General features: G+C 33.5%; 1 protein-coding gene across 1 annotated transcript in view; it reads left to right on the forward strand.

Annotated features, from left to right (window-relative positions):
- The first annotated feature begins 658 nt into the window (after positions 1-658).
- Positions 659-27,157, forward strand: part of LOC134262047 (trichohyalin-like) — a 36,623-nt gene continuing 10,124 nt past the window's right edge. Inside the window, exons 1-42 of the mRNA XM_062744424.1 lie at positions 659-866; positions 1,226-1,378; positions 1,581-1,788; positions 2,509-2,576; positions 2,899-3,077; positions 3,609-3,884; positions 4,153-4,381; positions 4,711-4,900; positions 5,261-5,432; positions 5,596-5,747; positions 6,111-6,322; positions 7,461-7,581; positions 8,181-8,271; positions 8,644-8,896; positions 9,152-9,276; positions 9,512-9,715; positions 10,234-10,424; positions 11,818-11,943; positions 12,350-12,506; positions 12,894-13,007; positions 13,358-13,468; positions 14,094-14,247; positions 14,699-14,816; positions 15,202-15,376; positions 15,689-15,879; positions 16,327-16,524; positions 16,854-16,977; positions 17,217-17,330; positions 17,744-17,859; positions 18,541-18,713; positions 19,062-19,269; positions 19,735-19,820; positions 19,853-19,908; positions 21,027-21,190; positions 21,533-21,718; positions 21,933-22,095; positions 22,423-22,583; positions 22,850-23,070; positions 23,689-23,852; positions 24,394-24,533; positions 24,918-25,110; positions 25,391-25,533. Coding sequence (XP_062600408.1) covers positions 691-866; positions 1,226-1,378; positions 1,581-1,788; positions 2,509-2,576; positions 2,899-3,077; positions 3,609-3,884; positions 4,153-4,381; positions 4,711-4,900; positions 5,261-5,432; positions 5,596-5,747; positions 6,111-6,322; positions 7,461-7,581; positions 8,181-8,271; positions 8,644-8,896; positions 9,152-9,276; positions 9,512-9,715; positions 10,234-10,424; positions 11,818-11,943; positions 12,350-12,506; positions 12,894-13,007; positions 13,358-13,468; positions 14,094-14,247; positions 14,699-14,816; positions 15,202-15,376; positions 15,689-15,879; positions 16,327-16,524; positions 16,854-16,977; positions 17,217-17,330; positions 17,744-17,859; positions 18,541-18,713; positions 19,062-19,269; positions 19,735-19,820; positions 19,853-19,908; positions 21,027-21,190; positions 21,533-21,718; positions 21,933-22,095; positions 22,423-22,583; positions 22,850-23,070; positions 23,689-23,852; positions 24,394-24,533; positions 24,918-25,110; positions 25,391-25,533 — 6,756 coding nt within the window. The 5' untranslated portion in view covers positions 659-690. The remainder of the gene's footprint in view (positions 867-1,225; positions 1,379-1,580; positions 1,789-2,508; positions 2,577-2,898; positions 3,078-3,608; positions 3,885-4,152; positions 4,382-4,710; positions 4,901-5,260; positions 5,433-5,595; positions 5,748-6,110; positions 6,323-7,460; positions 7,582-8,180; positions 8,272-8,643; positions 8,897-9,151; positions 9,277-9,511; positions 9,716-10,233; positions 10,425-11,817; positions 11,944-12,349; positions 12,507-12,893; positions 13,008-13,357; positions 13,469-14,093; positions 14,248-14,698; positions 14,817-15,201; positions 15,377-15,688; positions 15,880-16,326; positions 16,525-16,853; positions 16,978-17,216; positions 17,331-17,743; positions 17,860-18,540; positions 18,714-19,061; positions 19,270-19,734; positions 19,821-19,852; positions 19,909-21,026; positions 21,191-21,532; positions 21,719-21,932; positions 22,096-22,422; positions 22,584-22,849; positions 23,071-23,688; positions 23,853-24,393; positions 24,534-24,917; positions 25,111-25,390; positions 25,534-27,157) is intronic.

Consider the following 27,157-nt stretch of genomic DNA (forward strand, 5'->3'; position numbering starts at 1 on the left):
GTCACATAATGTCTTGGTGTATGTAAACAACATGGAGGAAGAAAATTTTGCAAGAAGAAAAATGATTTAATAATAGGATTAAAGGATGGTAAATATAATTTTTATTTATTTTGACAAACATAAGGGTACCAAAATCGACGAAAATCACTGTGTATTGTATTTAACGATATATTGCAAAGTTTCAAAGTTGTGAAGAACTAAAGATTTTTGGATACACTTCTCTCTCTTTTTTTACAGCTATCAGTATGAAAAAAAAATGTTAAGAAAAAATTATCTTGTAACAGTTAATACTCAAAATAATGAAATGGTTGCCAGCTGAAGGAGTTCCATCTTCCTGAAAGTATTATATTAAGCTTTATTCATCTATTCATAAAAATACATGTTATAGATATAACATGTTATTTATGCATTCTCTTTGGAGAGATAGATACATTTTCATTTTAAAAGAGTAGATAAAGTTTCGCTTACCTGTCTTTAAACATGTAAGGGAAAACATATACTTCTCTTAAGAGAATGTACATGTATAGCTGATTACACTGTGCATTATATTGAAAAATATGAAAACTGCATTTACTGCATTCCCTATTCCTATATGTAACTGTCACTTAAAATTAGTTTACCTGCCGTAACCAGCATAAATATACAATCTTAAAAGATATAGACTGAAGTTCCCAGTAATTAGGCACGGAAATGGGCATCCAAGACTTCACAGCTCTTTTTAACAACTTGGACACAGCATGTAAGGGTTTTGTGACAACAGAGCAGATACTGGATTTTCACCAATCCATTTATTTTTCTCCTGTGGCCGTGGAGCATGTTGATGGAGCCATACAGAGGGTGTGTGGGACACCAGGAACTGTTGACAGGTCAGTACAGACACGTGCCATAAGCATTTGGTCAAAGGAAAAAATTTCAAAATGAATTCTCCCCAGCATTGACAAATTTTCATGATAGTTAGTATCAGGCTCATAATTGATACATGTGTAGTGTAATTAAAAATGATGTATTACTATATTAATTTCAATTATATTGCATCATGGATTCTTGAAATTATACATGAAATCTAAGGATTTTCTGTAGTCATATAAGTTATGTATCAAAGTATCAAAAAAGAATAACTAACAATATAGTTTTTCTTTTAGATTACTGAAATGAAAGAGATTTATTGTGAAATACATTAAAGGACGATCAATAATCAACGTTATATCTTGTATTTTCCTTTTAGATCACATTTCATTGAGGTGTTGGAGGAACTACAGCGTCGTCAGTCTATAGAGGAACAGTCATATTGGGACTTCCAGGCATTAGATTACAATGGCACTAACAGAATTTGTCTTAAAGATGCTCTGCTGCTGTTTAGAGAATTTCACCAAGAAAGGTACAACATGTACTAATAAGTTTATTTGAAAATTAATGTGTCCAGTTTCAAATGCATAAATACATAGTTCCTCAAAATTGAAGTAAAAGCAATAGAAATGTAATTTTACATAATACATGTATATCTATTTCAAATATGTTAAACAAAAAATACTACAGAAAATTTTACAAAGTAATGTAGAGACAATATCTTTTATCCCCAGGTTTTCTATGTACACTTGGCACCAGTTTCTGGACTCTAGAGCGGTCCCCGGTGCTGATGTTTACTTTGACGAGATTCGGTTCTGGTTGTGTGATTATCCACAGGGTGAACCAGCCACACTTGAACAGATTACCAAGGAGGAGGCTCGATTGGAACGAATCCAAGGTCAACACGACCTGGATGGCTACAATGCCTATAAAATATTGCAGGTAGGAATGAAATGGGCCCATGGAGAATTGTATTCCTATGAAAAGCTGAAATATTTTTCTTGCTGTATGAAATGTATGAAATTCCCATTAAGTCTTTCTTCATTGAAATAATTTTTTTTTTAGTAATTTCGGGGTTTTCCCCAAGAATTAAAGTATGAGTGGACATGAATAAGTAGAAAGGGGTCTAAGAGTCTAGGGTTTGTATTCTAGCAGGTGGTTCAGAGGAGGAATATCAGAATATCTTGGGGATTATTTCATTAAACAGTTGATGGGGAAATTCTAGGGCCTTGGGTCTTAGGGACAATATCCTGACTGTTCAAATTTTCTAGCTGAATTTTATAAAGGAAGCAATTGTTATTGCTTTTATAAACTTTTAATCTTTCCTTGCAAATAAGAATCCTTGAGCAGTCTCACTTCATTTAAACTCTGGATTTATTTATAAACAAGAGTATGTCAAATTCTGGGACCCGTTTTACAAATGGGCTTACGACTTAAGACCAAGTTTAATTCTTCTTATAACTATTTAATAAACATTAGATAGAAAATTATTTTAAACTTTTAAAAAGGAATGTGGTATGATATTTTTACACAAACGATTTCAAAGAGAAATATTAATTTTGCAAAATGTTACAACAATCTGAAGTTTATGGTCTTAGTCGTAAGTTCTTTTGTAAAACGGGCCCCTGATTGCTAGCTAATAACATTTTCTTATCTCATTAGGATGATGGAACTGAATTCCAAGAATACCAGGATGAGATGCAGCACCACATGAAGAGGAGGATGAACAAGTAATGTCCTTATAAACAGAAATTCTTGATCAGTTCAACATACATGTATGATTAATTTATTTACTTAAGTAGGATTGCAGTTATCCTTAGATTTTAATTGTTTAATCCGGACACTCAGCTGTTTCAAAAAATATTCCAAATTAGACATTTATGATTTTAAACAATTGAATTTATTAACAAGTTCTTAAAGTTAACATCATATTGGGCAAGATTTCATGATACACAACATCTGTATTATTTATATAAGTTTCACTGTTAACAATTTTACAGTATTTGCTTAATTTGAGATAAAATGTATGTTATTGTACTTTTATACCTAAAGATGGAAGAAGCAGGGATTGGAAGCCATGTTGTTTGATGATGGTTTGGAGGTGGAAGATCTGGAATCCCAGGATGCATCAAAAGATCATGTGACCATTAATGACATCATGGATGCCATGGAAACTAAATATGAACTTCTAAGGGAAAAGCTTCTACTGGAAATGGCCCGCCTTTCCTCTGGTTAGTAAATCAAACTTCCACAATCAAAACAAAAAAAAGATTTACGCACACTCTAGATTTTCAGAAGTACATGACAAAAGATGTAAATCTGAATTAAATACTTTTTAATTTTTAGATTAGTATATAGCTTGTATAGTTCTTCAGCTTGTATAAATCAATGTAATTACAATCACGTAATCTATTTTTATGCAGGCTTATGATTAATATTAAATTATATATTCCCAATTGCAACCTTTCGTTACATTGATTTAATACTTATATCAAGACTATAACTTATGTACTGTAAATCACTTTTTATTTGCGAGAACTTTATTTTCATGTAATTACGCGAGACCGTGTGCTATCGAAAAATTAATTCTCACACTTTAAAAGCACTTTAAAATTGTATTCCTTGGATTATCTAGAGCAGTAACCACTATTCACGAAAATTTTGTATTGCTCATGAAGAGTCAATGACTATCTTGTGAAAATTGAGTGTCGCGGAAATTATGTGATCTACTGTATTGACAGTATTATACCTATTTTGTACAGCTGTGGAAGGGGATCAGTCTGAAATCTACCAAGAACTCTGTAAGAAGGAGCGACAACTCCGTCGATCAGGAGCCCTTGAAAGTGAGGTTCACAGCCTATCAGGGTCTAGAATTCCACTGCCCCACACCCTGCTAGGAATCATGGGAAATGTCCAAACTGTTGATAAAAAGCAGAAGGAAGAAGCAGAAAGACACATCAAAGAACTGGAGATGCAGGGGCGCTTTCGTGATGAGATTGGGAAAATCATCATGTCAGAATACATGGACTCTCTAGATGGTTAGGTTTCTTTTTCCAAAAATATGTTGAAAAGAAGTATTTTGAAAGAAAAAAAATTCTCATATTATTGAATAATTGAATGTAAAAAATAAAGCTATGTGCAAAAGGATGTAAATAAAGCAAAAGGTATTAATTTAACACCTCTTTAAAATGGCAATATGATATTTTCTTCCATATTCAATCAAAGGGTATGATTTCCTTATAACATCAGATTTTACCGATTTCAGAAAAATCAACTTATATTTATAAACTAATTATATTTTAATAGGTGATTCTACCTGTGGAGCTACTCTGGTGAAAATCAACACCAGATATCTTGATGAAAAAGAAGCAGTATTATCCATAATCAAGGACAAAGGAGGTCAGATACAGGTCATCACCATGGAAGCCAACAGGTTGTCAAGGCAACATCTACTGATCACAGAGGAAGCCGAGTTCCAGCCCTGTGCCCTGGCAGTAGGATTGGCAGAAAGACCCCAAAGTTACAAGTCTAGCAGGTAATCAAAATTAAGCTTTTTGTGATTGCTGAATTAGAATTTATATTATTAAGAACATTATTTAACAGAATTTTGTTGTTTGATACCCACTTACAATGTATAACTAAAAAGTCATTTTTATCAAAAGTTCTCAAATTATAAAATATTAACTACATGTTATTGTAGCAATTTCTTATAGAAAATCTAAAGTAGGGAGATAGAATTGCAAATATTGGAATGATGAGCTTATTTCCATAGGTTAATTTTTTTTTTCTCTACGTAAAGGAATGTATAGTGCAATAGTATAATGTAAGGTTAATGAATAAATCTCTACTGTATGGTATGCACAGGCTTACAGATTGGGATAGACTTCGCAGTGAGAACCTGGCTAAATTTCGACTACAGGCCAAGAAAGGTAGAAAACAAATCAAATCCCCCCAGAACTATTGCGACCTTGACCATATGGAGGAAATGGGAGTGGTGGATCTACAGAAAAAACTGGTGGTGGAGTTGGTAGAAAAGCACAAATATGAGAGAGAGGTATCATACATGACCTTGTTTTCGCTAATCAAGCTTCTTTCCAAATACACATACACAGTATCTGCTAAAATTACTTCTTGCCTCTTCTGTGGATAAATAAATTTTGCTGTATGCATGAACTTAAATTATAATAGTTTTACAGATCGTTGAATTCATTAGGATGTAAATCATTAAGACATTTGTGTTGAATAAATTTATATATTAATATAATATCATAATTAATTTTGCAATAATCAATGACAGATAATGAGATATCACTTAGAGTTATATTCTTTCTATGGTACATTTACTCTCTTGCTCTGTATATTAAGACAAATTAAAAACTTTCTTCAATTTTCCTCCTCTTTTTATTTTCAACAGGCTGCCATACAAATGTTACAAGGTCGAGACAGTGAGAACAGTAAAGCTGTAGCTAAATCAATAACCGCCGGAGAAAGGAATAAATTACTGAAGACACTGCGTAACAGACATACCAACTGGAAAAACAGCAAATCTGACAACAGTGAAGTCCTACATAGCATACTGCTTGAAGGTAAAGAAAGAAATTTAAAAAGACTTTATGGAAGACAAGTGCTTTAAAATGTAGAATGGTATGCAAGAATGAGTTTTAACAAGCAGATGGTTTGGGAATTTCATGTAAATAAAAAGTTCTTGTGAATAAAAAGTGACTTACAGTTGTGTCTATTTTGTTGTAGGTATGGGGCTGTACTATGAGAACAGGAAAGTGGAGTTACAGGAGCTGCAGGCCAAGGTATCAGAGGACGACACTAACGAGGCAGTCCTGGCCGACCTCCAGCAGCGACAGGAAGGGGAATTCCAGAATGTCATGGAGGATATCTATCACAAGGTTAATAAAAGATTCTTGTAGAAAGCCAAATGAATCTAATATTAAAAAAAAAACAGTTGGAAGATAGTCAAAAAGTTATTTTTTTTCTCTTATAAATTACAGTGTAAACATAGTTTTCAGAGTTTTATAGGTATTTAAACACACCCCCTGCCTCTCATGATAGTTTTGTTTTGAAAAGAAGTGGTGCCACCCATGGGTTTCTTTATCAATTTTTTTAATTTTAAAAGTGGACATTTACATTTGATATATTGCAAACAACTTTGTTTTAAAAATACAAATTTTTGACAAATGATTGATTATTAATTTCACCCGTAGGTTTTAAATAGCACAAGCAAAATATAATTATGTGTCTTTTTATTACAGACAAAAGACGAACTTGTGAAGGTGATATTCACCACCAACAGACAGAGGATTGAGGAGCACTTTGACAATGTGGCCTTTGTGGTCCTTGGAACCATAGAGATCAGTGAGGGTGACAAGGAATACACCAAGGCGCTTGAGGAGAAATACGATGCCCTCAGGGACAAGGTCCTCCTCATGGGCCTCAGGGATGAAATGAAGGGAGAATGGAGGAGGTATGGGTAGAGAATTACTGTATACAGGGAAATTTTTGCCCTAATTTATTATAGCCTCTTTTGCCCTACCCTCGGTTGAGCAAATTTAGAACGGGGCGAATTCAAAGAATACAGTATTGTAACAGTTTTAAACAGAACTGTAACTGGACAAATTTTAGACGGGGCAAAATTGTTTGTAAGTGTAAGTGCAAAAAATAAAACAGGTCGTAAACAGTATACAGTAATTGTCACAAGTCATAAGCAAATTTTAAAATGCTGTTTACAGGAAAATTTTCTGCCATTTTATTTTCACACTTTTTTTTCCTACTCACACATGGCAAATTCAAGAAGTGTGAAAAATAAAAACCAATTTAACTTCTGAAACAGAAGTGTGACAGGGTGAATTTAAAATGGAGCAAAATTGTGTGAAAATGTGAAAATAACTGGAGGTGAAAAATAACACAGTGTACAGTAAACCCCAGCATGGAGCAGTGGCTAAAGCGTCTGCTTTAGAGTAGCGAAGCAAGGAGTTGATCCTTATGTCGCAGGTTCGAATCTTACTGTGGGACAAGCAAATTATTGATGGAAAAATTGTATAAAAGGTCCCATGTTGCAGTAGGTGCTGGCACAAAAAAGATCCCTCTTTGCTCAATGGCCTTGAGTGCCGAGTTAAGAGACAAAATTTGCAGCTCTCCACTGGCAAGTAGTGGCATCTCCATATGAGTGATAAATTCTCAAGAGGAACGTTAAATCAATCCTCCCACTACCAAGGACTTATTTATATATAGCACTCTAATGCAAATTATTAATGAAACAGTTGTGAAAATTGTATATTGCTTCAGATTATGGATGAAAAAAATTGTTTTATAGTACAAAGATAATTTGGTGTGTTTGAGGAAGACCTCTTTAAAAGAATTTAAGATTTAAAATTGAGTATCTGACATTTTGGTTAAAGTCTGATTCTGTGTATTTATTACTATAGTATCCCATTGCCCACTGGTCAGCTGGGTATTTGTTAAGTTTTCTTATTTTCAGTGATTCATCCATACAATGAATCAACATTTTGGGGAAAAATCTGAATATGAAAGATGAATGTCTGAATTTACAAATATGAACCATTCTTTAAATTATCACATGTTAACCATGAATCATTTTGTAGAATGACAGAAAAAGAAAGAAGGAAGGAGCTAAAAGACAGAAGGAAACAAGAGAAAAGGCTGAGGGGAACAGGCAGTGTGGGAGAGATGGGGGATCTGATAGGATTGAAGCACAAAGCCAAGGTAATGAGAGGTGGATCTAATAGGACTGAAGCATAAAGCCAAGGTAATGAGGGGTGGATCTTATAGGACCCAAACATAAAGCTAATGTAATGAGGGATGGATCTAATAGGACTCAAACATAAAGCCAAGGTAATGAGGGGTGGATCTAATAGGACTCAAACATAAAGCCAAGGTAATGAGGGGTGGGTCTACTAGGACTCAAACATAAAGCCAAGGTAACGAGGGTTGGATATAATAGGATTCAAACATAAGCCAAAGTTATGAGGGGTGGATCCAATAGGACTCAAACATAAAGCCAATGTAATGAGGGGTGGATCTACTAGGACTCAAACATAAAGCCAAGGTAGTGAGGAGTGGGTCTACTAGGACTCAAACTTAAGCCAAGTTAATCAGGGGTGGATCTAATAGGACTGTAACATAAAGCTATTTTGAAGTGTGGAGTGGATCTAAACGCAAATGAAAGCCAGGGTATAGAGGGTGGATAGACTGAAACATAAAAACCAAGGTAAAGTGGGATGGATCAATGGTCTCAAATTATTCATGGGACTAATTGTAAAAAATATAGTGCAATTATGATTCATACAGAAGTTATTTTGTAGATGTTGCCTACCCTGAGAAAGCTCATGGGAGAAGAAAGAGGTGAATTTGAAGCCAGATTCATGAAACAAAAAGCAACAGGTCAGGTCCTAGGTATGATTAAATTTATTAATACACAGAAAAAAAATTAATCACAGTGGAAAAACAAATCGACAATCACAAAAATGTTTGAAGATATATTTATTTAATAACAACATTGTATAAGATTTCATGTGTGAAATATATGGAGATAACAAACGGTATTCAAGCTCAAAAGTCCATAAGACAAAAAATTGGAGCCGAGCAAAAATGGACCTCCAAAACACCAGAGGTGAGAAGTGCCATGACAATAAAAAATCCCCTGCTGAATATGTAACACCCGCCGTTTGCTCCTTGTCATGATTGGGAAATATGAGAAGCAATCTGATTTGGTTTAAAATATTGATATACTTATAACTTAAGTAAAGATTTCTCAATGTTAATTAGATGAAACAAGCAAGGGAAGCTTTGACCCAGTAAATGTTCTGGCTGATTTGATCCCTCGCTATGACGAAGAACTGGATGCCCTGGTCATGTGGCTAAACAGTCCCCAGACAAAATCACTGAACATCAAACAACAACGAATCAAAATGCTTCAGTTGAAGCTCGAATCCTGTGCAGCTGAAATGGAGGAAGATTTTGAAGTGGCGGCCATGTTTGTTGGCTTGCTAGAGAGGGTTTTAGCCAGTCTTCATGGAAGGTGAAAATTTAACAATCATACCAAAATAATTATGTTTATAAGAAATATTATTGATAAGAATTGTGTGTAGAAGTATGGAAACAATTATTATCGGTGTCCATATAGTATGTTTTAGTTCTTAGCCAACAAGCAATTAATCTAATTGAGGTGAAAATATTTATCAGTTCATGTATAGAACAAAGCCTTTAAAGGATGGGGGGGGGAGGGAACTTGATTCTTTAATAAAATAAGAGGATAATGACTGATTTATTGCAGACATGCCACAGACAATGTGAGACAGAGAGACCTGGCCAAGAGGAGAACTCAGCTGAGGGGTCAAAGGTTACAACAGAACGAGGGATATGAGAAGAGGCTGATTACGACCCACGATCCTCCTCACGGTAAAGACTTACTTGTTATAGAAAACATTTCCAGATATCTGAAGGTTTGAGATAATGGAGATTTAATACATGTACAGAAATATTATGGGTTTGAGACTTCTAACTCACTGTATTGTTTCTGAGATGTCAGTGTTCTAGATACAGAAGTTCAGCGGTAACATATAATAATCCTAGCCTATTTGCTATAAAAGTACATATACATGTATTTATTTCACTGTCCTCTACTTCTGTGTAGGAGATACAACAGGCTGGCAATTGTCCTACCTGAGGGAGGTGTTAGTGCGTCATGAGGAGGAGAGGGAGAATTTATTGCACTTCCTACAGGATGACAGTATGGAGGATCTGAAGGAGGCGGCAGCCATGATGTCAGAACAGGAGTCCAAGTCACGCCTGGCTGAACTTCACGCCAAGCGCAGAAGGCTAAATCTATCAAACGAAGGTAAATATTTAAAGATAAATATAATACAGATTAACAAAGTTATACTTTGAACTTGTACTACCTGTCTTGTGTTTCCTGTATAAGTGGTGCCATTGTAGTTTGGCATTTCTTAATGTTTATTGTCATTCAATTTGAATTTAAAACATGATACTCATAATAAAATATTTTGGCCAAAGTTAAAGATCAACACAATTTTTAAATCTTTTCTTTCCAAAATGTTTGATGTACATGAGATTGTACAAAACAAGGTACATAAAAGAACATATTTTCAAGGGGTCCAACTTTTTTGGTTTAAAGAAAAAAAATATGGGTTCAATGGGATCTAATTTCATGGATGAAAAATTGCAAAGTAGTAATATGAATTTTTTGAAAAATTATATTTCATGGTGGACATAAATTCATGGATCTCTATATACCTCAAAAACAACTAAAACACTCTTCCCCCATCCCGGAATGTAAATAAAACCCCAACAAAAAATTAGCAATTTCGTCATTTTTATTGATTTTACCTTTGACAGATGATCAAGATGAGCACACGTCTATTCTGGAGGAAGCTGTGGCTATAAGAGCCGTCTGTAAGAGGAGAGAAATCCTTGCAGAGACCAGGAGGGAGCCCAGTAAAGACGACGTCATAATCTCCGTACTGAAGGAGCTGCAGGAAGAACAGGATAAAGAAATTGCCGGCATCCTGGAAAATATTGTGGATCTGGTAAGCATGGATAAAAAAAGATTTTCAAAAGAAAAAAAATTGATAAAGTTTGTGATATTTATTGCTTTTTAGCTCACCTGAGCCGAAGGCTCAAGTGAGCTTTTCTGATCAAAATTTGTCCGTCGTCTGTCGTTGTCGTCAGCGTAAACTTTTCACATTTTCATCTTCTTCTCAAGAACCACTGGGCCAATTTCAACCAAACTTGGCTCAAAATATTCTTGGGTTAAGGGGATTCAAGTTTGTTCAAATGAAGGGTCACGCCCTTTTCCAAGGGGAGATAATCATGAATTTATTAAAAATTAATGGCATTTAAAAAAAAATCTTCTTCTCCAGAACCGCTGGGCCAGGAAAGATGAAACTCATGTGGAATCCTCCCCACGTAGTGTAGATTCAAGTTTGTTCAAATCATGACCCCTGGGCAAGGGTGGGGCCAACATGGCCAACCCAAGTTTTACATAGGAATATATAGGAAAAATCTTTAAAAATCTTCTTCTCCAGAACCACTGGGCCAGGAAAGATGAAACTCATGTGGAATCATCCTCAGGTAGTGTAGATTCAAGTTTGTTCAAATCATGACCCCCGGGGCAAGGGTGGGGCCAAAATGGCCGACCCAAGTTTTACATACTAGGAATATTTAGGAAAAATCTTTAAAAAATCTTCTTCTCCAGAACCACTGGGCCAGGAAAGATGAAACTCATATGGAATCATCCTCAAGTAGTGTAGATTAAAGTTTGTTCAAATCATGACCCCGGGGCAAGGGTAGGGCCAAAATGGCTGACCCAAGTTTTACATAGGAATTTATAGAAAAAATCTTTAAAAATCCTTCTCAAGAATCACTGGGCCAGGAAAGAGGAATTCATGTGGAATCATCCTCAGGTAGTGCAGATTCAAGTTAGTTCAAATCATGACCCCTGGGGCTAGGGTGGGGCCAAAATGGCCGACCCAAGTTTTACTTAGGGATATATAGGGAAACCTTTTAAAATCTTCTTTTCAAGTACTTCAAAGCTATGATTAGTGATATATATATGGAATCATCCTCAGGTAGTGTAGATTCTAGTTTGTTCAAATGATGAACACCTGGAGGGGGGGGGGTAAATTCAAGCCCGATGTGCTCAGGTGAGCGCTGTGGCCCCTGGGCCTCTTGTTTGAAATTCACTGTCAATGATCATTCAGATATGTGTCATTTTACATGTAACATGGAAACTTTAATTCTTCAAAATTAGTTGTTTGAACATATTTTTGGAAAACAGCTTATAACCCAACAAGATGTCAAAAGATTTTAAACAGCAGTTACACTCATTTGAATATTTCAAATTCATATAGTATGGTCTAATATGAGAACATTGTGAATAGAGGAATTGATTGTACACATCAATGTCTTTATGATTTGCAGAAAGAAGATGAATTACAAGACCTTAGAACTGAGGAGAAAGACAAGAGAGCAAATAAAACTCTCCCCAACGTGTTTATTGTGCTCACCCAAAGTGAAAGTAAAACCTATGAACAAGAGCTTATCAAGGTGAGCATTTAAAGGTGACATTTGGAGGTACTTATTTTTTATGTAGAAAGTAGAAAGCTTATCGCAGTGATCTTAAAAATTGTAATGAATTTGAGCTTGTTAAATGGCCTTATATAATCTTATCTTTTAGAGGAGTACAAGCTTATAAAGCAAGTTTGTGACCATAATCTTGAGGTGTATGTGATTGTATCTTAAAAAAGTTTCTAGAGGAACTTTTGAAGTTAATGTGTGTTTGTGTGTGTGTGAAATTATGTTTGAGAACTCTCAAAATTGACATTGTTTAGTGATCTTACTGAATAAGGCTCATCAAAGCATGCCTTGAAGTCCTTTTGAGGAGGGATTTTTCAGTGTATAAAATTAATGTATATTTATATTCAGTAACATAATTTGTTATTCTATTTGACAGGCACTTCATAAGAAATATGAGAGTGTTCAGACCAAAATCTTGGTGGACTGCCTCATTCACAAGCATGGGGAGACAGCCTGGGTCAAGATGGGGGATAAGGAGAAACAGAGTCATATCCAAGAACTGACCCAAAAAGTGGACAGCTTCAGGAAGGAGGGTAGTTACCCCTGGGATATGTGGATTCTCAAATATACTCAAGGAATTTTTGATTACATAATTTTGCAAGAAGCTCAAATTTCTTGCTTCTATTTTCACATGTCAAAAATACTTAAATGCTCTTGATCAGCAGGCCACATGCAAATTCATGTTATGGCAATGAGACATTTACAGATTATTTTGCCATATTATGGACTCAGTGAAATAAATCTTTGCTGACTGTAAAAAATTATTTTTAAAAAAATTGAAAACAGAAAAACAGTTGTAAGACATAGAAATTTATTTTCATTGTACCTGACACAAATCTGTTAAAATCCCTAAGATTTTGACATATGAAAAAATCCATTGTATTAAAACATGTAATTGTTTTAATTCCTGGTTTTTTCAGGAAATAATGTGGGTTTGATTGAGGTTCTGGAAGGTTTCCATTTGGACAAGACATTGATCAGCATTATAGGAATTCCTAGATTTCATTTCCTAGAGCTGTCCAGACACACAGAAGGTATATTATCAATAATTATTTAGTGTTCATTTCTTTTCTAAAATAAGTTTTTATGTACTGTAAATAAAATATTGTATACAAGAAATCTCTTAGAATTTCTCACCCCTCAAATCTTTTTTCTCATGAAAATATCTAGCAAAGAATCATTAAATGTTGTCTTTTCATGCACTCATGCATTAAATGCTTCATTCAGTCACCAAGCTTACACTTATATCATTAGATAGATTTCAACTTATGAATCTTGAAGAAAATATGCCCAGAAAAATAATTGATTTACAGTGTATGAACACTTTGATTGAATACATCCCTTATAAAGATTTACGACACTGATTATCTGTTTATTTCTACAGAGGACCTTATATCAGAACCTGCCGAAGAAGAACAGATTATGAAGAACCCACTACTGAATTTATGGCTGAGGTTTGAATCAGAGAAGAAGAATCTACTGCAGAAACTAAAAGGTGGTTATATGCATACCATGTTATAGCATGTTTGCAAACTAAAATGATAACAAAATGGTCCCTTGAACATAAAAAAAAATTCATATTCATATTTTGATTTTTGAAGCAATATGAGCTGCATTTTGGGGAATTTTAATTTGCTCAAAAATTAAAATTATTATGATAAACTTGTATGTAGTTTAAACCTTTTTGATGCATTTGACTAAAAAAAATGTATGAAAATGTTTCAGAGGAAAGACTTCTGTACAATCGAATGTATAGTATTATGTGAGAAATCAATATTGTACAGGATGACAATAATATAATTTTGCTTCAATCAAAGCTAAAAAAGTTCTTCAATGGCAAATATGAACAAAAGAAGTTTATAAATGTAATTTTTCTCTCTCACTAAAATAGTTTATTTCAATTTTGCAGCAAAAATTTCCGACATCATAGTTGCAACTCATATTGCTTTAAAAAAGAAATTGCTATAATGCTTTAAGAAATCTGTGAAACGAATTTTTATTGATTAGGTGCTACATTTATTATCCACTATGCATGTACACCCCCTGCCCCCCATTTACCATCCCAGTTATGAAGTACATATTTTCTCTCATTATAATTCAAAGTTGATTGCATTTTGTAGGATTACAGGAAGAGTATATGAGTGAGAGGGAACAACAAATCTGTATTGTACGAATCACCAGGGAAACATTACTCTGTAGTCATGATCACAGATTCTCGATCTCAGCTACGCTTGTTGGAGTAGCTGAAAGGCAGATGGTTGATGGAAAACCAAGGTAATGTATATCAAATTTAAAGAGAAAGTTTCTTTTTAAATCTCCATGCAAGTATGTTTATCATACCATTGGATATAATTTCCAGACAGCTAGTATGGAATTTTTAAATTATTACAGTACTGTATTTAAGTTTTCTGTTTGATTGATAAATTCTCCCTTTTTGATGTGTTGTATACATATATATTCAAACCTCATTATATTAAACTGGATTGGACCAAAGATAAAAACCATGAAGAGTAAAATACATAAACAATGTGATGCTGAAACATCCAAGTGAACTTAATTCTACATAATTATACATGGTAATCGAGATACATGTATAGCTATTGATTCAAGATAAATCAACTCAAACATTGAATTCAAAAGTTCAATTATTTAAATGGAATTGATTTAATTGTGATGGCTATTTTTTTTTTTCAATTTTTTAAAAAAAATTTACATTTTCACGCAGAATGGTTGGAGACAAAGCTAGATATGAGAGACTTGCCAAACACAGACTAACAGCTGAAAACAAGAAGATCACATCTAAAGATCAGGTCATAAGGGATCAAAACCTCATCACTCAAATGGTGAGTCAAATTTACATTTTCACACAGAAGTGATCTAAATAATCTAAAGTTGCCGTAATTAACTGAGATTCTAAATTTTTGTTAAAAATTAAACATAAAATTCAAGAGTTTATTTCTAAGTGCACTCTATTAAATTTGTAGTTTACGTTAACTTTATTTATTTGGGGGTAGGGGAGGGGGTAGTTTAGAGAAGGTTATTTGGTTCTGTTTTCTGTCCCAGATGTTATCACTCAAATAATAAATTATAATTAATTAGCTTGAAATTCCAGAGTCTCTTTTTAAGTGAACTCTTTTTAATTTAAAATCACTCAAATAATAAGTTATTTGATTGTTTAAAAAGTTTATAAATTAAAATACATCCTCTCTTTGTAACTTTTTCTTTTAGAATGCAGTTATTGAATTCCTGGACTTTAAGCACCAGACTGAACAAGATCAATTCAAGCTTCTTGTTGAGATGATTGTTGATCAGAAACTCCATCAGGAAGTGATGATGATGTCACAGCAGCAAAGGAAGGACCAGCTATCAAGGCTTCAGTCAAAACGAGACGCACTTCCTATAGGTAAAGTCAATGTTACTGAAATACAGGTATACAACATAAAAAGTCATTATCTGTCAGTTTATCATACATGTACAAGAGATATGTTCATTTTTTTTTCAAATTCATTTTTCATTTTAATTATATGGAAAAAAGAAACACAGTCATAAAACCTTTAGGAAATATATCTTTAAAATCTTCAGTTGATTTTTAAGAAGTCTTAATCATTTTATTTTTATTTTTTTTTTTTGTGGTCCTAGCTTGACCATTTCTTTTGTTTTACTATCAGAAGAGAGATGTCTGTATAAAACTTATGCTAGCTATTTTATTTTACAGAGAAGCAAAAAGAACATGATGGGATTCTATACGAGGGTATGGTGATTAAACGTGAACTTTGTCGGCAGAGGATGAGCAGTGATCAGAAAAAAGAAGCCACGGATAAGGACATCCATGAAGCCTTGATGGCAGAATTATTCCTCACACAGAACAGGGAGGCTGAGAGACTGCTGCAAGAGTTCATGTCAAAGGTCAGATTTCCAAATCTAAAACATATGAATATACATTTACTAGCTATTCATCATCGGTAACCCACCGGTGATTCACATTGATTCTATCATTTTGAGGAAGCTTGTGGACTCAAAACCCATGGTTTGCGACGATGACTAGCTATTAAGTAAGTTTAAGACTTGAGAAATGCAGTGCATATATAGTAAATATTGAACAGACTTGTGCGTTTTCACCTCTTTTAGCAAAAAACGGGTAAATCCAAAGGTTTGTGATTTAAAAGACAAAAAATACAATTTAGTTGTTTCAATTTATTATCATATTAATTTATATTTTTCAAATATCGGTATGTAATATTGTACACATTTCAACTGATCAGAAGAGATTTCCAAAATAATATTTTAAATCTCCTGTACCCAATATTTTCTCTGAATAGGAATTTAATTATTTGATACTTTTCTAAATCACAGGAAAATGAGGAGTTACAAAAAATGCAGTTAGCCCAAATAAATGATCGCAAACAGAATAGCAGAGAAAATGTGGCATACATAGTTTTCTCCCCTGAAATGTGCCTGGAGGTCAGCACTGATACTGACTTAATGGAGGCCCTTGAGGGGAAATATGATGCACTGAGGGATAAATTACTGGCTGAGGCCCTAATCAAGCAGGTATGTATGCAACAAAGTCATATTAAAAAAAAAAAATGACTATTATATTGAGTGTATTAAATTTTTATGTAAAAAAGTCATTTCCAAACATTTTAAATAATTCATGTGTGTACAGTAAAGCATGCATATAAGGATCATGCCTATTATGAATTAGCAATTACAGTGAAGTGACTATGTTCACCAAAGCTTAAAAAATATGATTGTAAAACTGAAAGATATAAATGATTTGTTTATTGTGAGGCAAAATAGCATATCGTTATGGGCGTGTTCTACTCTACAATTTGTGCTAGACTTATGCTCATTTTTTTTTTTTTGCCCACTATTGAAAGCTTGGAGAGTCTGAATGGCAAAGATTGACAGATTTGGAAAGACAGAAGAAAATGATGGAACTTAAACTGAAAGAGAGGAAGCTAAGAAGAGAGGGGAAATTTGATGAAATCTCACAGATTCTAGGTAATGACAATGCATGATTTATACTCACTGATATTTACATTGGATTGAGAAATACATGTAACATTTAGTTTAATTGCAGCACATATCAAAGAAATGTTTCTGTATTTGATTTCGTAAAGAGAGTTATCTCTCTCTCCCCCCTTTGGTGTAATTATGTCTTCAGGATATGGATATTCCATAACCGATAGACACAATAAAAGTAAAAAAATATCTGTATGGTTTATTCTTCATATAAACAGGTGATGCACTGGAGAACCAGGAGACCTTGAAGCGTCTGATGGGAGAAAATAAAGAGGAGCAGCAAAGGAAACTCAGAGAGAGGCTGGAGAGAAAGAAAAAGAGGCTGGCTCAAGGTACATAACTCTGTTTGAGTAAGCAAGAAAAAAAATTAAAATTAAGATATATTCAATACATAGAATAATACTCTGGAATCAACTTAACTTGTTGGGATCAAAGTTTATTAGAAAGCAAACTTTTATTGATTCAGTTGGATTTAATTTCAAGAAAACATGTAGTGTTTTACAAAAAGGATTCAAATTCACACATATATTAAAATTCCTAAGCTTGTAGATTATATAGGGTAATTAACCACAATTCTTGAAAATTTTGTCTTGCTAATTAAGAGTTATGGTGATTCCACACTGAGTATCAAATATAGTCCGAAAATAAGAAAATTTGGGGTTGTTTTTGCATTTATATGAATAAGTGATTTGAAAACTAAAATTCATGCATTTGTTTGTATTAATTTTGTAAATCCTTTATACAGGAATGTCTGAGGAGGAGTGTGAGGAGTTGGAGAGGAAGGAAATAGAGGAGGAGGAAGAGGAAGAGAGGAAACAAAGGAGGAATATCCTCCTAGATCTGGAACATCGATTTGAAAAGGTAATGCTTTAATAGTATGATGCTATCACAATTTCTAAAGAGTATAATCGCACTGGAGAATTATTTGATAATCCATTTGATTACATGCTTTGTAATAAATACAGAATATTTGCATTTGCGATATGCCTGGGGTCACAATAGCTGTATCAGCCCTGCACGAATATTAATCGCTGCACAACCATTTATTTTGCTTTGTTTTTGTAGAAAATCTCTTAATTTTAATTTTTTGAATGTGAAAATTACAAATAATGTGCGGATTGCACATTTGGAATAGAAGTGCATGTAGAATCAAACCCAAACCATATGAGACATTATAGACCGTGTACATGTACATGAAGTCAGTGCATGATTATTCATTTATTTTCTTCTCAACTTAATATGCACTGTATTTTATAACTACAATGTAAGTATGTAATAAAAATAATAAAACACACCCTTTTCCACATATATCACATCCTGTATAAAGAACATAATTTTCACCTGTTGTTGGAAAAGGGTATGATATATACATCTCAAAAAGAAATAATTTTTACCTGTTGTTAGGATATATATTCAGGGTTTCCAAAATTCATATGGACTTAGTCATCATACTCATATCAGGGTAGGGGGTTTTATTTTGTGAACTCAGTGCTTAGAGTACATGTATAGCTCTTGTAGTCTTCTAGTTTCTTTTGATTTTAGGAAAAGGAGGAATTGTTAAGACAGATTGGACAAGGAGATGACAGACTTGCAAAGGAGAAAGCCAGACAACTCCAGCTGTTGAAATTAAAGCGAGAGGAACGCAAGGCTAGAAATGAGGACAAGTTCGATTCAGCAGCTCTAGTGTTAGGGTTAGCAGAGGAAAACAAGAAAAAGTGAGAGTTACTGATAAACCAATTTGATTATAAAATATAAAAACATTAATTTTGTACTTAAAAAAAAAAAAATATTTTTGTAAGTCCCTCAAAAGAGAGGGGACATAAGTAGTAACACAAATGTGTGGGGGGAGAGGGGGATTGTTTGTCCTTAGGTGCATTACAGAAATTTTGCAATTTGCATTTGGATTTATGTTAATGTTAAATGCTGTTTTGTTTTATAGATGTGCCCTTTTGTGAGGGCGGTGCCCATGTAAAATTTCTTTCATGATGATGTTTTGAACACAACTTTTTAAGAATTCTAAATTAAAGCTAATGTAGTTTCCTTGACCTAATTTTTTTCCCAAGGCAACAAGAGGCCACAGAAGAGGAGAAATTAAGACAACAAAGACTGGCCAAGGAGAGAATTGAGGCAGCACGACGGAGACGAAGGGAGGGAAAGACAACTCCGGAGGAGGCCATCAACCATGAAACAGATGATAGGGTGGAGTTACAGGAATCACTGAACATGGCCGTCGACAGACGCCACAGACATGAAAGGGATCTACTGATACAGGTTTAAAAAAACAAAGTTACTGAAAATGTACCTTTTTCCCATAACATCATAATTCCAAGGAATCACATTCTCTGTTGAATCAATGGGTAGAAAATTATGCAGATTTTAAAACTACCACTGTATGCTTAAAATGTACTTTATATATATGCAGGGTCGAATTTCTGTGAAAATTTTTTGACACACACATAGTTTAAATTAATAAAATGCAGAAATCTAGTTCTACAATAACTTATTTTATGTCTGATTTTGAAAGAAAAGAGGGAGAACATAAATATTGTTTGTTTTTAATAAAGGCTATTTGTATTCATTAATTATGACATGTCAAGTAATGGTTCAAATAATGGCCCTCATGACCTTTTTCTACAACTTAGCCTTAAACTTAAACAAGCATTTTGCACACAAACAAAGTACTGTTCCTAGACACTGTCATGCAAACATTCAAAAGTTTCCATTTATTTTTGACAGTTGTTAGATGATGCTTCAACCAGTGAAATGAAGCAGAAATACATTCAAAGGTGTAAAAATAAATTGAGTGAGAAGGCTTATGTACAGTGATAAACTGTTTGACTTTTTGCTGGCGGAGCGTACGTAAACACTGGAGACAGGCAACAAATCTGAATCACCGCAACGGAACAGATGAAGATTCTACAAGTAAGTGGAGTAAAAACTGTGTGTCATTTAACCTCTTCCATGGCAAAGATTTTAAGAATTTCTAGACAGATTGATATTAAGATTTCAATGCATTTTTGGGGGTATTTCTTGTAATTTTTGTATGTACCAATGTATATATATTCTGAAAGCAGGTATTGTGTTGGTTCTGAAATCCGATTGATACAAAATTTCAATTTACCACTGAATGAAATTAAATGAGGCTTCACAGAATTTTAATAAACTTTCCTAATCTTTGTTAAAAAGTGCAAAAGAAATTTCCATTTTTTATTAAATAATGAGTTTCATTCTAGTTTTTTTGCTTTGTTAATTGTATTCCACTGAATAAAATTTAATTTATATATGTTGTGTTGAAAATTGCCATTGAACATGTACATTTTTTTTTACAAACCAATTTTAAGTATTTATAGGAGGGTGAGGTACATGGGTAGGGTTCAGATGTTCACAGTACCCCAGAATTTATCCTTTGGAAATACAAATAATTTTTACAATAATTTAACTTTGTTAGGCATTCCAAAGGATAATGTGTGGGAATATATTTGATAATTTTGGCAAAATCGGTACAAATAGTGGCAAAGTTTTACGTCAAGCTAGCAAAAAAATGACAACCAATGGAAATATTTTTTTTATATATTATTTTACTCATATTTGACAAAAAATTTTTATTTCCAACGGTGCATGATTTATTGGCCAAATAATATTTCCTCTGATATATAAGTTTATTAAAACAAAGTTATGTATATATGTTTTTTCTTGGAAACACAAAATTTTTACTTGTTTTTCAAGTCAGAAGCGTAGAAATGCGTATATGCTATGTAAGGGGTTAATTGACAGGGTTTTGATAAAAATGTACTAGCATGGAAATGGCTCTTTTAGTTGAGCTGTGTTACAGAAAATCCTGTCAACTTAATGCGTAAACTGTCACAACCCAGGTTATACAGAATAACTTGGGTTATTTAATTCATTCCCTAAATAAACATATTAAATGATTTCCTTTAATATCTCATTTTTTGTTAGCAATTTTTTTTGAAAGAGAGATATGATAAAGTAAATTTTATTGCATATTTGTAAATTGCAATAATGTGAATTTTTTCAGGAGGCAGCATGTTATTTGATCCAATCAGAACTTCACAAACAGCAAGAGGAGGGGCTAACTAAAACTGAAGAGGAGGTCAAAGTTCACATCCTGTCTAACCTTCAAATGTGGCAAGATGCAGAGGCAGCTATGATTTTGTCTAATCTAGAGGAGAAGGTATGATTTATATTCACTTTGGCTTGCAGGGACTATGAGACTTTGTTCTAGATATCAGGGTGTACGTGTGTTAAATTTTGAAAAAAAAAGTTATAATTGAAGACATGCTATTCCAGGAATTCAGCATGCTAAATAATGTTTAAAATAAAGTCTTAACTTATGATCAGTAGTTGAATCCACACTTTTTCAAAAGTTATGTCCCTTGACCACCATCAACAGTGTTAAATATGGAGGAGCATAAATCATAAGCAGTGGAGAAGAAATTCTGCAGAAATAAGTTGATCACAATATTGCAGGGTATTTTTATCATATACTACATATCTGTCTATTTTTTTGTAATAGGATATTGGAACACTACAGCAAATGGTAAAAATGCAGTCAATGGTGGAAGAAGAAGGTCTCCATGACAATGTGTCACATGTCCTGCTCAACCAATCAAAAGGAGACAAATCTGAGGATGGTGAGCAGGAATTGCTAGAAGCATTAGAGCAGAAATATGATGCCCTGAAGGATAAACTCATAGAAGCAGTAAGTACATGTACCTGTATATTCAAGAAAATAATGAAATAAATTGTCAGTATTAATATTTTAATTCATTTTTTTCAGCATACTAGTTTTTATCATGTATCTGAAACACAAAATTTAGCTTTCATAAGTTTTCTTCATTCAAAACCAATTGATAAAAATTCAAATTCCTGCAAATAAAAAGTGATACAAACCCAATGTATTATTTTGTTAACAGGCTTTGAAAGAGGAAATGGGTGAGGATGAATGGAACAAGCTGTCTGATAGTGAGAAACAGAAAAAGATTGTGGAACTAAAGATGAAGGAAAGAAAACTCAGACAGGAAGGCAATGTAGAGGAAGCTGCAGCCATCTTTGAAAAAGTTCTGGAGAATGATGAATGTAATAAACTTTTTTTTTTCTATGGTTATATGATTGTATATTTCAGATATTTTTTGCCATAGTAAAGATTGTTTGGGCATGCATTGTCACATTAATTTTAATTTAAATGCTGAATAAGAAAAGTGGGCAATATTGGTTGTGGAAAAGTTAAGTTTTAGCAAATTATTTTAGGAGCTAGGTCATGTTATTTTGTTGCCAATCTGTCAGAAATAGATATTGAGAGTAAAGTAAATATGCATGTAAGCATTTGAATAACATTTTTTAGGAAAACAATGACATTTTTTAATGGGGTTAAAATAGCAAATTCACTTTGACTTTCCATTCTAGTGTTGGACCAGATTCTTGGACCAGAGGATGAGGAGGATGAAGAGAAGAGGAGAGAGGAGCTGATCAGACAGAGAGAGGAGCAGGGACTGCCTACAGATGAGGAGTCCATCAACAGGATCCTCGAGGAGGAGAGAAAGGAGCACGGAAAACAGAGGAGAATTGTGAGTACATACGCACCAAAGAGTGATGACATGGAAAGCAAAAATTATGATTCATGCAATGTTAAAATGTTAATGGGATGAAATGATTAAAACATAAATTCAACTTTATTTGCTTATTTCATTTGTTTTGGTTTTCTATAATTAAAGATTGTCATTTTCAATAATCTCTCCCCTGTATTTTATAAGCTTTGTCCATAGAAAGGTCAAATAATGAGACACATTTTGCTTTATTCATTTATTGCATAAATATTTTCTCTGTTGATTAGAATGTGTTGGAAAATTTGAACATTATGCTGGAAGATGAAAAAGCTAAACTCCTGAAAGCCCTGAGGAGCCAGCATAATAGAATTGACCAAGAGAGAGAAAGACAGTTGGCCATAGCTCGTCTACAACACGAACGACGGAAACTGGCGAGAGAAGAGAAGTTTGAGTCGGCAGCCATCATTGTCAGTCAGGCTAGAGAAAGGGAGGAGAAACACAAACAGAGGTCAGGCAAATAAAGTCATTGATATGTTAACACCCCCCCCCCCCCCCAAAAAAAAAAAAAAAAAAAAAAAACACACACACACACACACATGAAAACCTTTTCCCAACAATAAGCCCATTTCAAAATAGGTCAACTAGAAAATAATTTTTTTTTTTTACAATTAGATCAATTATGAATGAGAAGATTTGTTGAACATATAACATGTACAATGTTTTTGATATCTGAATAATTTTTATTAAGGTCATTGAAGCATGATCTCAGGAAAAAATATTTTTCACACTTTAATGACATACTGTAGATCACTTAATTTTCGCGAAACCTTATTTTCGCGAGATAGTCATTGACCTTTTAATAGCAGGGCAAGATTTTCACGAATTGTGGTCATTGCCCTATATATTCTTAAGGAATTCTATTATATGCAAGAATGAAATTTTCGCGAGTATATCGTCTCGCGTTATTACACGAAAATAAAGTTCTCCCGGATAAAAAGTGATTTACAGTATGAAATTGTCACCAGTGTTAATGTCAGTCTACCAATCATTGTTCTTTTTATCATATGATAAAGATTATTTAAAATTTGTCATTTTGTCAGTTATATAGGTTTAAAATATTTTATAGTATTAAAGAGCAAAGGGAGAGAAGTAAGGCTTTGGCCAGAGAGAGGCTGGAGGCCAGAAGGAGGAAACAACAGCAGAAGAAAGAGGACATCAGTGAGGAGCAGAGGCTGAGGACAGAGGATGAGATGGAGCAACTGGAGGACATGGTCCAACCCAACTCTACAGGTCATTATTATTAGGAGCAAGTTATAGAAACAATCATTATAGATTAAAAGTAGGATGAACTTGTAAGTTGTCTGCCATGCATTTCTAACAAAATACCTAGATGTAGGGAATTGTTATGAAAGGTTTTTAAACATTGGTTCCTAACGCTGTGAAAATGTCTGTTAAAGGAAATATTGAGTTGAGGATATTGAACTAATTATACCCCCTTTGTGCAATGAAAGCAAAACTTAGACAGGGGGTTGGCCTAAGGAGTTGTCTGTCTGTCTTTCTGTCCATCCATCAGAGTGTATGTCTAGTTCATAATGATGCAATCTCAAATTCAAAGGTTAGATCATTTCCTGGGTTTTTTCTAAGGGTATTGAAACCAGACTTGCAGCAGATGAGATGCATGCTTTGATTGCGCTCTGTTGGGGGTTTGGCAGGAGGGTGTATTTGTGGCATTAGGGCACCTTAGTTTACCCAATCTGTGATTCATAAAAGACTTGAGTTTAATAATAGCTGTTATGAACAAGCAGTTATCAAACATTTTCGTTTTTTACAGAGAGATCAGCTGTGCAAACAGCCATCTTGGAAACACTTGATCAGCGACAAATGGAGGAAAGAAATATATTAATGGATATCACTCAGACAGCTAGAAATAGTGCAGCCATGATAAGGGAGGCCAAGAAAATGTCAACACAGGTACCAAAAAAAGATGGGAAATACTATACACTGTGAAATCACACATTTTTTTGGGGGGGGGGGGGGGGTAATTTTCGCTGTTTTTAAGGTAAAGATACAAATTTATGTCAACCTCGTACGAAACATAAATTTTCATATACAGAACTGCTAAAAAATGCTTTATCTACGAAATCAAACCCCACAAATCAATATTTTTTCCTCAAACCACGAAAATTTGACCCCACTAAAATATGTGATTTTACAGTAACATTAATGCATAATCTCATATATTTATCTTCAATATTTTTACATTAAAACTTAAAAGCATATAAAAATATATTCCGAGTTATGATATAATCAGCAATTACACTTAGTCTAGTATGTAACACTTTGATTTCAATACAGGATCTGAAAACCCAGCTGCTGAAACTTGAGAAAGATGAGAGAAACTGGAAACAAGACTCAATGGCTGCAGCCCTCCATGTTGATGAAGGGAAAATGTCAAAAGCAGAAAAAGGCAAAATGTTCAAGGAAATAGCACAAAGAAGAAATGAGCATCAGGCCATATTGGTAGAGGCCATGGTCTATAAACTTCAATGTAAGTACATTATAGTCACAGAATGCACTGAAAATCACTTTATATTTTACTTGTACATGTATATTGCAGAAACTGTACTAGTTTAAATGGTCACAACTTGTAGCATTGTCCAGATTATTAGTTATCATCAGTATAATAAGCAAATATTACATGTACCTTTTATCATTCATGAGAAATTAATTTTTAATCTCAACAATCTTGCAAAATTGCAAGCAAGTAAATTATGTTCTTTTAAAAGAAAACTGTTATTTATATGATGATGATTGGAACTCTTTTGCAGTGGAGGAGCAATCACACAAGGCCCAGAACCCAGACATGTCTGATGAGGAGAGAGCAGAAGACATGAGTGTCGCATTACTGGCTGACCTTCAAGAGAAGCAGACTACAGAAAACTCAACTGTTCAAAACCTCTTGCATGACATGGTAATACACTGTATCACACATAATGTTAGGTTAGCAAGATATAGAATTCTCCTCCCCTTGTGAAAGAAAAGGACTAAATTCCTACAAAAATATCTTTGTTTCATTTGCGAAAATGTTGTTTATAGTCTTTAAACAAGATTTTAAAATGAGATATTTTAAAACTCTAATACATACATGTAGATGTTTTTATTTAAACCATCTTTAATAATAGTTATTGTACAGTAGGTGTTGTGTATAATATTGTACAGTTCTAAAACATACTGTAAATCACTTTTTAGAAACTCTAGAACAAAGCTGTTTTTTTCGTAATTACACAAGACAGTGTGCTCGCGAAAATTTAATTCTCGTGTATAATAGCATTCTTTAAGATTATATTTAAGAAATAAACAACGTTATTCAGTGAACATGGCGTTATGAATAGCAATTGCTCTGCTGGCATATTCCATGATGCGCGCTAGCGCATCATGGAAAATATGCCAGCAGAGCTATTGCTATTCATAATGCCATGTTCACTGAATAATCGTTGTTTATTACTTATATTTGCATTCTTTGAGTTTTTCAAGAATATCAGAGGAAATCCTGACTTACATAAGGACGCAGCTTCTTGTCTTTAGTAATGAAAAACATACGGCTTTAAAATCACTACACCTGATCAATGATCCTTTTCTCTTATAAATCACAAACAATTTATAAAGTATTTCCCCCTCAAACACAGTTATCTGGATACAAGCAGCGCCGTCATCACATTCTCTTAATTTTTGTTTTGATGCAGTTGTTACGTCATCGATCAACGTTATTGTAACCCTCCGATATAAAATCAATAATTTAAATCTATGATGAAAAATGAGAATGCTTTTATAATGATTTTTACTCCAGAATGCTTTTCTATTTTTTTTTTTTAGTTTTTCTATATATTTTTAATAGCTGAAATCATTCTTGAAGTAGATTTCTCTTTCTGAATGTTATTACCCAAGTGTGAAGAGTTATCGTTCTTTGTACAAATATGCATGATACGAAAAAATAAAAATATAGCCGTTCTCTAAATTTTTAAAAAGTTTTATAATACAATTAAATACATTGACCAAAATTAAATTTTTAAAGATATGAATCAGCAATTTTATATATTCTGAATTTCCTTTTTTTTCAAAGAATATTATTAAAAACTTATTTTTATTCCTCTCATGAAACATTTCATATATATACTTCTCAATACGGTATTCAAGTGTAGTAGAGATTGTTCTACACGAGGTTGATAGAGCAATTGCACTCGTAGCCGAAGCAGTTGCGTCTATAGTACTATGAACGCAGTTGAAGCCTGCAGGTTTATAGTGGGAGAGAGCAGTGGATATGCAAATATAGAGCAATAACCACAATTTGTGAAAATATTGTATCGCTAATCAAAAGTCAATGACTTTCTTGCGAAAATAAGGTGTCGCAAAAATTTATAAAATATTTTATCTAGCTCATTTTTAATTCTTTAAACGTTTACAGTGTTATCTTGAATATGTACATATGACATTGATTTTGTTGCAATTATGAAATTTTTAATTAGAATTTTTAATTCTAATACATAACTGTTTTATTTAATATACCATCTTTTAATATCTTGTATATTTTAATATTT

This window comes from Saccostrea cucullata, unplaced genomic scaffold (genome assembly GCF_032062105.1).
Source record: "Saccostrea cucullata isolate Sc308-1 unplaced genomic scaffold, CSIRO_AGI_Scuc_v1 ctg1129, whole genome shotgun sequence".
Classification (NCBI taxonomy): domain Eukaryota; kingdom Metazoa; phylum Mollusca; class Bivalvia; order Ostreida; family Ostreidae; genus Saccostrea; species Saccostrea cuccullata.